The sequence below is a fragment of the Mesitornis unicolor genome, unplaced genomic scaffold, assembly GCF_000695765.1.
Source record: "Mesitornis unicolor isolate BGI_N332 unplaced genomic scaffold, ASM69576v1 scaffold28407, whole genome shotgun sequence".
NCBI classification, from domain to species: domain Eukaryota; kingdom Metazoa; phylum Chordata; class Aves; order Mesitornithiformes; family Mesitornithidae; genus Mesitornis; species Mesitornis unicolor.
This window is the reverse complement of record NW_010196231.1, coordinates 10,498-24,592: the sequence shown is the minus strand read 5'-3', so window position 1 is coordinate 24,592 and position 14,095 is coordinate 10,498. Positions and strand designations below refer to the sequence as shown.

Here is a 14,095-nt window from a genome sequence, read left to right as displayed (position 1 = left end):
GCACACTCACACACCTCACAGCCAGGGGAGGGTGCTCCATCTCCTTCCCCACCTCCAGTGCCAGTGGCCCAATTAATCAACCACTGCAATTTGCATATGCTTGATGCCAAATGAAAGCTCATTGAGGCAAAATGCACATGAAAGCCCTTCAGATCCCTACACACTCAATACCAAGGAGCAAGCTGGGCACAGAGCTCAGCTCCCAGAGCCCTCCTGTGCCATCTCAAGTTGATCCCTTTTTCCCTGGTTCTTTTTTCTGGAGCACAGTTTGCTTCCCTGCACTCTGCAAGTGGCTGTTAGAAGTCAACACATGCAGCACCCGACAGACAAGCACAGAACCACCACCCCAGGGGCCTGGCTCAGGTCTCTTGCGCAAGGGCGAGGAGGCTGGAGTCAGTCTCGCTAATGAGCGATTAGCACCCTAGGCAGAAGTCAGTGCAGGCCACCACACATGTGAAACTGTGGAGTTTAAAGCCAGTCTCTCTTTTTAAGACTTTTAAAAAGTGCTGACAGCTCATTACTGTCCAGACCACTCAGGAAGATACTGGAAATGGGCAAGAAAAACAGAGGGGTTTTGGTTTTTTGTTAGTTTGGGTTTTTTTTCTTTTCAGTCTCACTGTTACTTCTGTTTATTTCTGCCCTGTGTGGTACAGAAACAGTTGCCCCAAAGAACAGAAGAACCTGATCGTTTATCAAGTGGCCACAGTCATTTTTCTCTACAGTTACAATTGCAACTCAGTTTGCAACTCGGCTACAGCAAAGTGTACTCCACGATGCCTCCTGTCTCTAGAAGACACTGCAAAACTGTGTAACTATTACCTTCCTCACTAGAATTTAACATGTTCAGTAACAGGAGAATTCCCGTCCTCTTTTCCATTACCTTTAGTGTTAGAAGCATAGCAAGAAATTTTGCTTTGTCTCCAACCAACATGGCATTGCTGATGATGGGAACAGCATCTTTTACAGCATCCTCGATGGGAACGGGAGGAACGTTCTCACCTCCTGCAGTGATGATGAGCTCTGGAAAACAGTCAAATCTTGATTAATGCTGAGAGCTTTGCTCTCTTCCTTCACAATCTGAAATGACTTGATAGCTCCTTTGTGTCTACTGGATAAGATAGTGTCTGTCCCCCAGCATCCAGAGAAGGCAGCAAACCAGGAGGACTACAGTCAAGAGAGATGAGACAGAGGTGGGCACACAAATAGCAAAAACTGCTTTGATGCTTCAGAGATGTTTGCACTTTTGGAACGTGGGGTATGACATATGAGCACCTCAGCACGGTGCCACAGTCACCTAAGACCCTAAGGCATGTCAGCTGGTACCCAAGTTGTTCAGAAAATGAAGTAAAAAGTTTACTGAGGCAAAGCAGAGTGTTTGAAGTTACACAGTGATGCGGAGCAGAGCTGAGCCTGCCATTCTTGGCTGGCTTCTATTGATTTCTTAAAGCAGCCCTTCTGCATGACCGTTTATGTCTCTCTGTCGATTGAAGACTTGCATGAAACTGGATTTGGAGTTGGTCAAAAGTGGTGACCCAAGAACTGCATTGCTGTAAGCCATTTTCACAACAGTGTTAAGCTGTTGTTTTCTCTTAGAGGTTAACTAGCAAAGCTTGCTGAAACTGGAGGGACTTCGGGATGTCCAGCACCGTAAAACACGTCAACAAAACATTAACTACTGCTGCTGAAATCAGAGGATTTCTTCCTTACTCTGCAAACATGTGGTGGTTTCAGAGGTCATCCCTCTCCTCCCATCGCACCCCATGTCATGCTCAGTGGCAGGACACTGCGGTCACATTCATATTAACAACTTCAGAAGGAGAAGTATTTAAATATTGTGTAAGCCACCACTACGAAACTAGCAGGGTCTGAACACATCATAGTACTGCATACCCTCTCCTCCCATCGCACCCCATGTCATGCTCAGTGGCAGGACACTGCGGTCACATTCATATTAACAACTTCAGAAGGAGAAGTATTTAAATATTCTGTGTAAGCCACCACTACGAAACTAGCAGGGTCTGAACACATATCATAATACTGCATAACCTTGAGACAACAAAGTGAGGGAATGCATTACCTTTAATCCTGCCAGTGATGTAGAGGAATCCATCTTTATCGTGCTTGCCAAGGTCACCCGAGTGCAGCCAGCCATCTTCATCAATTGCTTCTTTGGTTTTTTCTTCCATGTTCAAATAGCCCATGAAGACGTGTCTTCCCGAGAAGCAGACCTCCCCAGTGCCATCTCTATCTGGCTTATGAATCAGTGTCCGGCAGCCTGTGACTTCCTTTCCGCAACTTAAAGAGAACACAAACAGAAATCCATGGAATTTTGTTTTCTAAAACTTCAGTAGCTGAGCAGCAGAGTAAGATTACAGCAGCACCTCTCAAGCTAAAGTTCACCTCTCAAGCTAAAGTCTTTGAACAAAGCCAGGCAGCCTTTTATGACAATTGCTTCAGCAAGGAACTTCTAAACTTAAAAGGCATCTGCTTATGTAAGGGGAACTACAGAAAAAGTTGTTATTGCAGAGAGATGGGTGCTCACACACCTGGTGTTTTCCACCCATTGTTCTCAAACACCTGAGCTTTGAATAAGATTTATGCCCTTGGCAGCAAACTGTTACTGATGGTGGCATTTACTCTGCAGCTGAACCCATGGGAACTGAACAAGCCATTCAAAGCAAGAGCAGACTCTTACTGCATTTATTCATTTGACATTGAACTGTAGGCTAGAGTTACCAATTCATGCTTCCCATCAATCCCTTGCTTCCTCCTTGGTTCCTAAAGAATCCAGGCCAAGCTAAATTTAAGTAACCCAGCTGTTGCTCTTGGCAGATCTCATCATCTGCAAGATGTGGCCAAAGGAACAAAGGACCTGCCCCCCCAGCCACTGTTTACTGGCAGCAAGACTCAGGATGAGCTGCATCAGGTGGGATGGATGTGCCAGATGCAGAAGAAACCTTAAAGCAACTCTTTCTCCCAGCCAGCAGTGCTCTCCTCACAAAGATATTTACCTGGTAAGCTTGAATGCATGAGGTAGAGAGATTGTGTGAGGCCCAGAGCTCTCGCTCATGCCATACAGCTCGAACACAGGAATGTTCAGACTTAAAAAAAATTCCAGCGTCTCTCTGGTAATGGGAGCAGCCCCCGTGTAGCATTTTGTGCACCGGTCCAGCCCAATGGCCTTTCGCACCTTCTTGTACACCAAGTGCCTGGCTAAGCGGAAGTTCACTGGGACTTCAGAATACCTGTAGGAGAAAAATGGTTACAAGATCTCGGTCACCAAGTAGAACTTCTCCTTCTTCTTCCTTTCATCTTCCTCCTATTTGAGTTTATTCAGTAAAAAAAAATAATTACTTCTCCCTCCAGCCCTTGCTGCTCACCCTCTGATCCAAGTGCTACCTTTGGCTTTTACTGTCCATGAGTCTGCCCTGTTACATGGGATATAATTCCTGACCCAATAGTAAAACTCTCCCAATATTTGCAACATCTCTTAAGTGTAGTTCATAATTACCCATTCATCCGCTTCAGGTTTGTCTGCAACCCAACTCCCTTGGCCCACGATGCCACTTTTCTTCTGAGCGCTGATGATTTTGCGCCTATGGATTTCATTTTTTCTTCCATTTTTTCCCAGACACGAGGAACACCCAAAAATGCAGTTGGCCTCACTTCCCGCAGGGTGTCTACCAGGGTGCCCTGAGCAAAGCAGAATTTAATACAGCTTTCAAAAGTGCTCCACTGTAGACTTCAGGTCAGGACTGGTCACGAGCTGAGGCTTGGCATTCTATCAGTTTTGAGGAATTGCTCATTTTCAGCTGCAGTGCCCCCAAAAGAAAGGAACCCCAGGAGCATTCAAATGCCACAGCAGTTTTGAGAAGACAGCAAGGGTCAATGCTTTCAGTGCCAACCACTGACACAGCACCAAGAGAAGAATCATTCTCAGGGCACAGATTAAATGGTGGTGGCATTTTGTAATGTGGACAGAACAAATACAAAGCTGTTTCACAACCAAGCTCTTGGGGCAGAGAACTGGTGTCAGGTGAGATACCAAAAGCTCTCAGTTGTGAAGTGTTTGGTCAGCTTATCCTAGCTTGTAATAGAGTCAAAAGGCAAAGGTCAGAGATGCAACACTCATCAAACCAACAGACCCTTAAACAGGAGCAATCAGTCACTACACAAATAAATAGAGTTAGCACAGCTTTCAGAATCATGGATAAGACAGCCACGTTTGTTTTAAAGCACCCACCTCAGCTACAAGCAGGTGGACAGGTGTAGAACTTTTATTCTCTTATGTTTTTACCTTTAGTGCATCTGGTTGAGCAAAGAAAACTTGTGCACCAAACGTCATTGCTGACCAAATATCTGACATCTGTGCAGCAATGTGACTGAGGGGCAGATAGCTGACTACCAGTTCCTGCTTTTCTTTAGCATCCATCAGTGTAATGAAACGCCCTGCGGCCAATGCTGTCCATGTCAGCTGTAACGAGAACCCACATCAGTATTAAGTGACAGCTCTTCCAGGCAGGCACAAAGAACATGCAGCTCACAACAAAAGTCTACAGTTTCCTGTGCTCTTAACATCAGGTATGTTTTTCAGTTTATACAAACGATACTTACGTTATCATGACTGAGCATTACTCCCTTTGGCTGTCCAGTTGTCCCTGAGGTATATATTAGTGTACAGCACTGGTTGGGCTTCTGGGACTTGATGATTTCACAGAGCTGAGTATCTGGAACATCTCTGCCAAGGTCCATGAACTCACTCCACTGCACAGAGAAGAGAAGAGCTCAGTCACTTTGTAGGCTATCATTCACATGTGAAATCAAGCCCTCTGCCACACACGAAGAGAAGAAAACTGTTTCCTACATCCAAACCTCTGGCAGAATCTGGAAGGGGTTGTTAAATATGCACTGTCAGCCCCTCAGTGTTTTCTGGCTGCCACAGGAGACATGGCAAGAAACAGAAAAGGAGAGGGATCCACTCTGAGGTAGCTTACTAACTGTAGCAATGCTGGTATTCACTGGGAGTACAGAGCTGGAGTAACTGTGGGGCCCGAGGCTGCCTTGCAGAGATCAGTACACTCACACCCTCCCTTACCAACATGGTTTATCGCAGTTTGAACAATAGTAAACATCCAGTGCTTCAATGAGGCAAGCAATCTCTCACTAAAACCAACACAAGCTCACATGATGACAGGCCTGTGGAAGGCAATGGTTGCTTACAAGCCATCAGCTAAACACAGCCAGTATTTACATGCAATTACAATGCCCAGTACTTACAGAATACAGATTTGGTCTCTTCTCTTTTAGCTCTTCCCCATACTGGATAATAGCTTTCAGATGAGGTAGTTTATGCTGAATCTGTGTTAAGAAGGGAGATTCATGAGAAGGAGCAAATCTTGTTTGTTCCTTTTAAGCCTAAGTAACCCAAGCAATTAACATGCTACTGCTACTTGCCATTTTAAGTAAAGCTAAGAGAATCTCATCTGTGTTCCTGAAAGAGAATGGGGAAACCTCACTGGAGACAGTAATCATTTGGGCTGGAACATTGCCAGACACGCTAGGGCAAGCTCAATTGTTCATTTTGGCTTCTCATATTTTAAGCTCAAGGCTTTGCTAAACTGTGGAATCATACTTTAATCTCTCATGAGATTCAGCACTAGTGACTACTCATCTAGCTTGAACAGGGAACACAGCAAGTCGGCTCCATCAGTTCACCTCTGTTTTCAGATCCAGCATTTCCCTCAGGTATTCACCTCCCACAGCATTTACCCTCCCATATCTGTCAATAGGATGCCATAGCCCTCAGCCATTTAAAAAGTGTATTTACTTCTAAGATTTTCTGCAGCTGTTTATGGTTTTCCACAACCAGAACATTAGCACTACAGTTCTCTGCTACATAATGACAGGCCTCGGGAGAGTTTGTAGTGTAGATACCAACAGCAAGTCCACTACAAAAGAAAAGAAAAAAAAACAGAAAAATAAAACACAGAATTAGAAGATAAGCAGAGTTTCTAGCAAAAGTCAAACCACTTCAAACTTTATCAGAGGAAAAACTTTAGGAAGAATATCCCATAAAACAACAACAAAAAGTGTGGAGGGCTTAGTTCCAAGAGCAAAGGCTCTGTTCTGGGGCATGGGAAATGGCAGAATGGTGTAAGGGGTCAAAATGTTTCAGGTGGAAGGCGGCTATCAAAATCCAGTGCTCTGGAATTTGCCATGATATTTTTATTCAAAGTGCAAGTAAGCAAGCTTTTGGATGAGCCTACTGTTCATCTTATTTTGAGAGAAGTACCTAGCTAAAAAAAAATTCACTTTTGTCTCATTAATTCATAATTAAGTAAAGAGAGAGTTTATGTTGTAGCTATCTTCATTACATTCAAATATAAGCAGCTGGTCTGGTTGTGGTTTTTTGTGGTTTATTTTGTTTTTAATCAAAAACTGCTTCTCAGATGAATACTGAAATTAGTATCTGAATGCTAAAGCAAAATGCATGTCAAGAGACACCACTTGTTCTTACCCTGCAAGGATAGCTCCAATGTCAGCAATAAACCACTCTGCAGAATTAAACCCCAAGATGCACACTCCATGGAAACGCTCCAGTCCCAGCTGTAAACAAGAGATGAGATTACAGCAATCTTGTTTTTCCTTTGAAGAATGCTTAGAGTTAATTTACAAATCTCTGCTGTGAGCACAATGTCAAGGGAAAAGTTCATGCTATTATATACAGTAATGTACGTTAAAAAAAGACCTAATATGGAACCAGTTAAGTTTCACATCAGGCATTGTTCTACTTTATCAGTAAGCAGGGAAAAAAAGGATTTGCTTAGATCTGCACTCTGTATGACCATCTCACCGACACTAATGGTATTATAAAACTGCAATCCAGGTAGTTATCAGTTCCCTTTGAGCTGGGAATGAAAGGTGAGAGACTAAGTTAGACAAGACCCACTGAGACATTCAGACATTTAATACAGCTTAGATATGTCACATATCAACAATAAGAAGAGCTCCAGGGACAGTCTGAGGCACTTCACTGTCAAATTCCAGGTGTTGAAATCCCAGTATTTAAATCTCCTTCAGCCATTCTCTGGTTTTGTCCTGGAGTGGAAGCACAGACACTGGAAGATCCCCACACAGGAGTAAAGAGAAAGCGGCCTTAACTTCAAGAAATAAGATTTCATAATCATAACAGTAAGTACACATAATGGTGGTTTCTCTCTGAGTGTTGCAACTCACAGCAGTACAGGCCAAAACCTCACCCACTTTGGACATTTAAGTCTGATTCATAAGCACCTCTTCAACCTTTTTCTTGGAAAATTAATATTTACATGCCTCCTGAGGAGCATCGTCCAGGTTTGCCATGTACCTAAAACATTTCTCTTTCAGTGTTTCCTTATGCACTTTATATTTCTTTTCTTTTTTTACGTTTAATGTGGAAGCAACTTGCAAGAAATTAAAACAAAAACACTGTGGTAATTACCAAGCTGTTCATGGCACGATCAGGTATTTCTCTCTCACTTTAAGACTCACTCAGAGAATTTAGAGGTTTAAGATATAGTTGACCACAGTCATTTCAGCAGTTAAACTGACTGCATGTGAAGGAAGAGTAGAATTCAACAAAAGCTTACCTTCAAAAAGCATTTTGCTGCTTTCCAGCACTCATCATAGTACATCTTATAGGTTAGTTTTATCCACTGGCCACCCTTCTTGGAGGCAAGGGCATAATAATCACCGTATTTATTTGTGGCTTCCTGGAATAGCTCATGAACGGTCTTCGGTGCCTCACTGCCTATCCCCTGTTCATCCAGTCTCAGTCTGACCTCTCCATCTCGTCGCGTTGTCCACACACAGGAGGAAGGAGGTGAAGAGGCTGGTTTGAAAGAAAAGTGTTCAGCATCTTATATGTAAAAATTGCTTGCTGCCGTAACAGAAATATAAGTATCAAACATATGAAAGCAAATTATATTATATCCCCTCCCCCCCCCCGTTTTTTGACCTTTTATTCTTGGCAAGTTTGCCATATGACTCCTGGTATTTTAGACCAGGATTAATAGACGAAGCCTCTAAAGCACTTTGAAAATTTTGTTAAAGATTTCCATTTACATCTCCATCTAACCTGCTTTGCTGCCCTGCTCTTGTACTGGTAAGGTGGCAGCTTCCTGCAACAGTCATATACACTGTGCTTTTTTTTTTTTTTTTAAGGAGGACTGAAAGTAGTACGTTATTACCTGGTAGATAAGCATTAGGCAGTGACACTGCCTATTTTACTCCTTGAAGCACATTCATGCTTTAAAGTCAAAGTTCAAGAGGCTTCTGGACAGACCATCTCACAATGTGAGTTACTTCTTTCATTGTTACGGTTTGATAAATTAATCTCTCATTTCAATAATAATTTCATCCACACCAGAGTAACTAAAAATTCTTTCTACTTACCTTTGAAACCAAGCATGTCTGTCTGACATCCCCCTGTCTTAGTGTCTTCAGCTGCCTCAATGCCATGGACCTCAACAGTTCTGCAAGGCAAAAGCAATCAGCCTTGGGTAGGCTCTAGCACACTGCCTGAAGAACACCTTTGGACTAATTACATTAGTCTTTGGATGTCAAACAAGGGATAGTGAGTGTTTTCTGATGTTCTGCAGGTGACTTTATTAATTTTGCTAGCCTGCATGGCTATGGCAATGAAACAGGTCCCTCTCAAAGCATGTGCAAGCTTTGCCTGCACTGCTGTTAAACAGATGCATGCTGTCCTGATTGTAGCTATCATACACTGCGGAAGAATCCATAAACACAGCATCCCCAAAACAGCGATAATTTAATACCAGACCTCTGCTCTAGGTGCCTGAAACAAAGAGTCTACAGCTTATTTCCTGAATGCAATATGTCTAACGAAGGGGGAGCCCCAGCAGCTTCTCTCCTGTGCAGTGCAGCGATCCCCCTGGCTACTCACCTGTGAGGAAACCCAGACAGATTTCCTGCAGAAGGCCAGGCCAGTTGAAGAGCAGGAAATTGATTTAACAGGAAATCTTGTTCTTAGATATTCCTAATGATGTTAGTGCATCTGCTCCCACCAGATGTTTGTGAAGAAATGGAAACAGGCACAGCCCCCATCAGCAGAAAGCTGCCCCTTTTCCTTTCATCCTGCAAGATCTGGTGGAACAACACCTGCCTGCATTTGTAGCACAGTGTTCTTGCTCCATCCCTTCCCAAGGGAGACCTTCTCACAGCTGTAAGTTATGAGGATAAGGAATAACCAACTCATGTGGTCCCACTTGGAAACCAAACCCTGGAAGATTTGGTACTCGAGTCCCTGTGCTCTGCTCCCTAAGACATCCCACCCTCCAACCTATGGGCAGGTGACAGTTGTTTCCCTCCCCTGGGCAATACCCTGCTTGTACCATCAGCACAGCACTAAGTTGACCCAAAATTATGTTCCACAGAATCAAAATTTCCATCTTGCCTTGCCAAACAGCCCCCCTGGGGCCCTTTGCTCCAGCTCATAACGAAGGTATTGGTTTCTTCATGCCAGTGCTGAGTGTTTGCTCTTCCCATGCAAGGTTTCTCCCCAACACCAGCTCCTGGGTCTTCCAGAAGGGCTGCGTGTCCCTGACATCACAATGGTCTCAGCCCCTCGCCTGAGCAGCTTTGGGGTAGAAACAAGTCCCAACATCTCTGCCTGTCATGACCAGATCACCCCTGCATACAGGCAGGAGCTCCTCTGGTCCCACGCAAACTCCTCTGCCCACTCCAGGCAGAGTTCCCACCCAGCCTTGCGTTGTCTTCCCTTTCCGCTACACCAAAGACAGGTCAATAACACAAGGCACTGTGTGAATTTTGGTGTAAAGGGTAAATTGCTTCCCTCTGTTTTGTTTTCTCTGAATTTGTAGGGAACAGTCAACTATGATTGTTTTGGGCATATGATAAAGTTTAAGGCATAGAGAAGATCTGACAAGGCTACTCCTGTGTACTCTCCAAAAGCAGAACTGCTTCTCCTAACTAATTTGCCACCTAGAAACCAGAGGGAAATAAATCCATTTTTTCCTTTATTTGCCCCAAAAGGATTACAAAATGTTCCGTACCGTGCATTTCCTCCTCAATATTGAAAGCATTTTTCAGCACAAATTAATCCTCAGTTGCAACAGTTCCACACTATTTCCCCACCAGCCTTTATGATCAAAGCATGCAAATGACACAGTAATAAGAGGAAAAAAAGCCCCAGCTACTTCCCTTCCAGTGAATTGAGTAATCTTTTTCTCCCCCTTACTACATGTAATTCAAATGCAGCCTGAAAAAAACCCAAAAATATCAGTAAAGGCTTTTTTTGGAAGCCTGTCAGCTATATCCCATCACTCTGTGGTGAGACATCATCCCTTAACTACAAATCTGCTCCTTAGTAAGAGTCTGCTTAGATTTACAGGCAGACTAACAAGCATTTGGTAAAAATCAGGATAGGCACGGCACACAGAGTATCCCCTACAGAGGCACACACCTCCCTGCTCACAGTACTGCAACACTTCCCACACAATGCAGTACTTGCCAGGTATTCTGAGTATTTGATCAGTGCCCTCTCAATTACACAGAATTAACAGCTACACAGAGTTCTTTTATAGGAGGTGATCTTTCTGGCTATGCAGACTACTCTACCACTCCTGTGCTTTAAGTTTATATAAAATGCACACTATTTCATGCTCTGTACTCCATGTGGTAGTTGTGTACAGCAAATTTAATTCTGTTTCTCTTCTTTTTGAGAGGGTGAAGTAGTAACAAAACTTTGAAATTTCTTCATTAAAAAAACCTTAATTAAATTAAGTAAACATGACAGAATACACACTATATCTATGTATACAGGTCACCACAGAGAAAACAAAACTTTAAATCATACAGACCTAGTTGAAGAGCTGAACAGCACATCATCCAGTGACACCTCACAGTTCCCTTGAGGATCCGAATTAAAATAAGCCGTGGGGACTGGTTCCGCAAGTGCCATGCGTGCATCTGACTCACCCAGCATTGTCCCTGTAAAAACAGCTTTTAAAAATTAAAACAGTCAAAGGCTACAGTGAAATCAGCTTTCATTGCTGTAGCTATCTGACCGGGGCAATCCCAAAGCAGACAGGACTCGAGACTGCTGTATTTGCATAAAATACAGTAAATTCTAACAGCAGACGCAGTGCGCTCCGTTCACTGTAAAAACCTGATCAGCAGTAGATGATACCTTCATTCCCACATCCGAAAATGAGTGTGACAACGACAGCTTTGAAAGAGCACCATAAGCCCCAAAATTTAAATTTTACATTCCCTTTGCCCCAAATGTTCTCACTCTGCTCTCAGACCCCCCACCCCTCAAGCCCCCTGCCAAAGGACTCCAGGTCCAGCCTTACACCGCATTGCCCCCGCCTTTGTGCAGCCTCTCCTCCCACAGCCGCTCGACCCAGCGCTGCCGCTGATGTGTAATACCCTTTATTTTTAAACTAGCGCCCAGGAGGCAGATCTGGAGCATCTTATGTCATGTGCTGCCTGCCTCGCAATTGGAAGCGGCTCCTCACCCCACATCACCGCCTCTTAAGGAAGCTCTGGCCCCACGCCTGCACACGGCACCCTCGGGCGCACCGGGGCTTTGGGTCCCTCTCGAGTGACAGCCCAGGGACGCCCCGGAGATTGGACCTGTTCTCATCAAAATCAGCGCTTTTGCAGCCGTTGTTTGGCAGCTCCTACATTGCTCTCAGTACTTTGTCATTAGGGGATTTAATCACCTAAACAAAGTGTTTTCTGAAGCTGAAAGCAGCATTGGTTTTATTTAAGGTTCACATTCATCAAAGGTCTTTGATCCTTATGACTTGAGAGGGTGAGTTTTAATTGTTTCAAGGAATTTCTAACTGATTGGAGATTAATTTCATAATCCTTGATCTTTTTAAAAAGTGGATTTCAGCATGCTATTTTGTATCTGCATTAGCGAGACTCAATGCAAAGCGGGCAGTGTGAAGAGCATGTTTGTCTGAACAAAGACAGACAGGAGCAAAAGGAAAAAGCCCATTTATCTAATTAATCCGACACAGCCAAGCTGCAGCCTCTGTCTCTGACAGGTGGGGAGAGCCACAGTCAGCCACAATTCACTGCAGATGAACCTGCTCCCAGCCCGGGAAAGCACATCCCCGCCTTCCGCTTCCTCATCTACGCAAGGACACGTCGCTGCTCACGCCACGCTCTGCTACAGGCTGCAATTCACAACTCAAAAAAAGAGTTTAATTCATGAGCAGCTGAGAAAGGGATGTCTCCAAAAATCCCATCTCTGAAAGTCTGAGATAGTTGGCAGACATTGCCCAACACTCCATTCTGGGTTAAAACACCAGAGTGTTGTTTTTTGTTGTTTTTTCTGTTGGTTTTTTTTGGGGGTTTTTTTGTTGTTTTTTTTAGTAAGACAGCTGTAAGAAAAGGAGCATTATCTCTACAGAGCAGCCCAGTGCCAGGAGCATCAACCCAGACCCGTGAAACCTGGGTTTAGTTCCCTCCCTAGCCTGGAGGAATTCAAAGCCACATCTAGAAGAGCAAGCTGGTTTCCAGACCGTGTGGTGCCTGCCAGGGGTGCCACCACCGCCTCTCTTGCTCAAAGTGAGTCCTAGGCATGAGGCGAAGAGGAACGTAGTGTAGAACCACAGCTGTTCAGGAACACAATGAACACTTAAACAAAAGCCTGCTACAAGAAACTTCCCTTTTAATTAAGCCCGTGTGACAACTTAAGTCATATAAATACAAAGCATCTCCTGCTTTGAGGGAGCACCACGTCCTAGAAGAACTGGAAGTTGGTGAACAGTTTCATAGCAACGTCTGCAGCACTTCACTGACAACACAAATCAGAGGTCTAACTACATGGAAACTGGTGACAGTCAACGGGAGAGAAGTGAAGGTTTCATTTATGATAGGCTCTGAACAAGCCTTTGCTTGAAACACACACAGAGCTTCAAAAACATCAGATCAGATGCAAATTACTGCATATGTCTATCAGCCATCTTGACATTTTCCAGCACAGCCCACTTTGCTTCCTGTTGCTGATTTCTTTTTACTGGTAAAGACACCAAGACTGATCCTGTCCCATTTTCACTGTGCAGATCAGCTTTAGCAGATTGCTGCATTCTCTCACTGCCTTTCCCCATTTCCAACACTATTGGAACTCAGCTTTTTTGTTCCTTTTTTTTCTTTGAAGATTCATTAAGTGAGGAAACAAAAGTGGAGCAACCCACTCTTTCTCATTTAGATAAATTCCATTTTTAAAAAGGGCAGTGACAAAAACTTCCTAAGCACTACAGGTTTTCTCCTGAGCAGCACCACTGACCACGGGTCAGCATATGGCTGTGCTGGGAAATTATCTGATGTTCTCCCAATACAGGAGCAGAGAGAACATGAGGAAAAATAACCCTTAAAAAGATACCTAACCAAAGATCTTGAATGAACAACATTGCAGGAATTTGACTCCATCACAGCTGAACTTTGCCTGAGCAAAACTGCCCACAGAACATCATCCTGTGAGCTGGACTCATGGCTTGCCCACCCCGAGAGGGGCACCCACCAGAGGCACCAGCACCACAGCCACGCAGGCCACCTCATAACTCTAAATTTTATGCTGGGGAATTCACCTAAAACATCCCAGCATGCCAGAGGAGTGATGTGACTCACCAGGAGGCTGGCTTAAGTTCCTCTTTTCCAAACTCTGCCGCTCACTTCATTGCGCCACCCGCTCTCATCTATGCGCGGGTGGGAAACCCCCTCACGGTGACGGCCAACACACACTCACTTCTCCGACAGCTCCCGAAACATCCTGGACTCCACAGCCACTCCCCCCCCTGCCCCCCCCACCCCCCCCCAGCCAGTACCAGAGCCTCCCTCAGTGCCCAAATCACCTCACGGTACCTCAGCACCCATGGCAAGTGGAAGCGCTCACGGGGACATCCTACCCTGGGCCCTTCTCCTCAGACCCCCCATACCCCGCACCACTGCTGCCCTGACAGGATGGTGCCTCATCCTCGGGTTTATTGACCCAAAACCTCAGCGATTTGGCTCCACGGGCCCGTGAAGGGGGCGTCGAGAGAGAGACTGCACCTGA

The 14,095-nt window shown here is 44.6% G+C and overlaps 1 protein-coding gene across 1 annotated transcript in view; it reads right to left on the bottom strand.

The window, feature by feature from the left end:
* The window catches only part of ACSBG2 (acyl-CoA synthetase bubblegum family member 2), a 12,199-nt gene extending 814 nt beyond the window's left edge, over positions 1-11,385 (bottom strand). The window contains exons 1-13 of the mRNA XM_010188408.1: positions 11,379-11,385; positions 10,884-11,013; positions 8,434-8,513; positions 7,629-7,870; positions 6,518-6,606; positions 5,828-5,948; positions 5,278-5,358; positions 4,615-4,764; positions 4,298-4,474; positions 3,512-3,693; positions 3,012-3,245; positions 2,078-2,295; positions 881-1,020 (exon numbers count right to left, since the gene is read on the bottom strand). Of these exons, the coding sequence (XP_010186710.1) occupies positions 881-1,020; positions 2,078-2,295; positions 3,012-3,245; positions 3,512-3,693; positions 4,298-4,474; positions 4,615-4,764; positions 5,278-5,358; positions 5,828-5,948; positions 6,518-6,606; positions 7,629-7,870; positions 8,434-8,513; positions 10,884-11,013; positions 11,379-11,385 (1,851 nt within the window). The remainder of the gene's footprint in view (positions 1-880; positions 1,021-2,077; positions 2,296-3,011; positions 3,246-3,511; positions 3,694-4,297; positions 4,475-4,614; positions 4,765-5,277; positions 5,359-5,827; positions 5,949-6,517; positions 6,607-7,628; positions 7,871-8,433; positions 8,514-10,883; positions 11,014-11,378) is intronic.
* Positions 11,386-14,095: the final 2,710 nt, after the last annotated feature.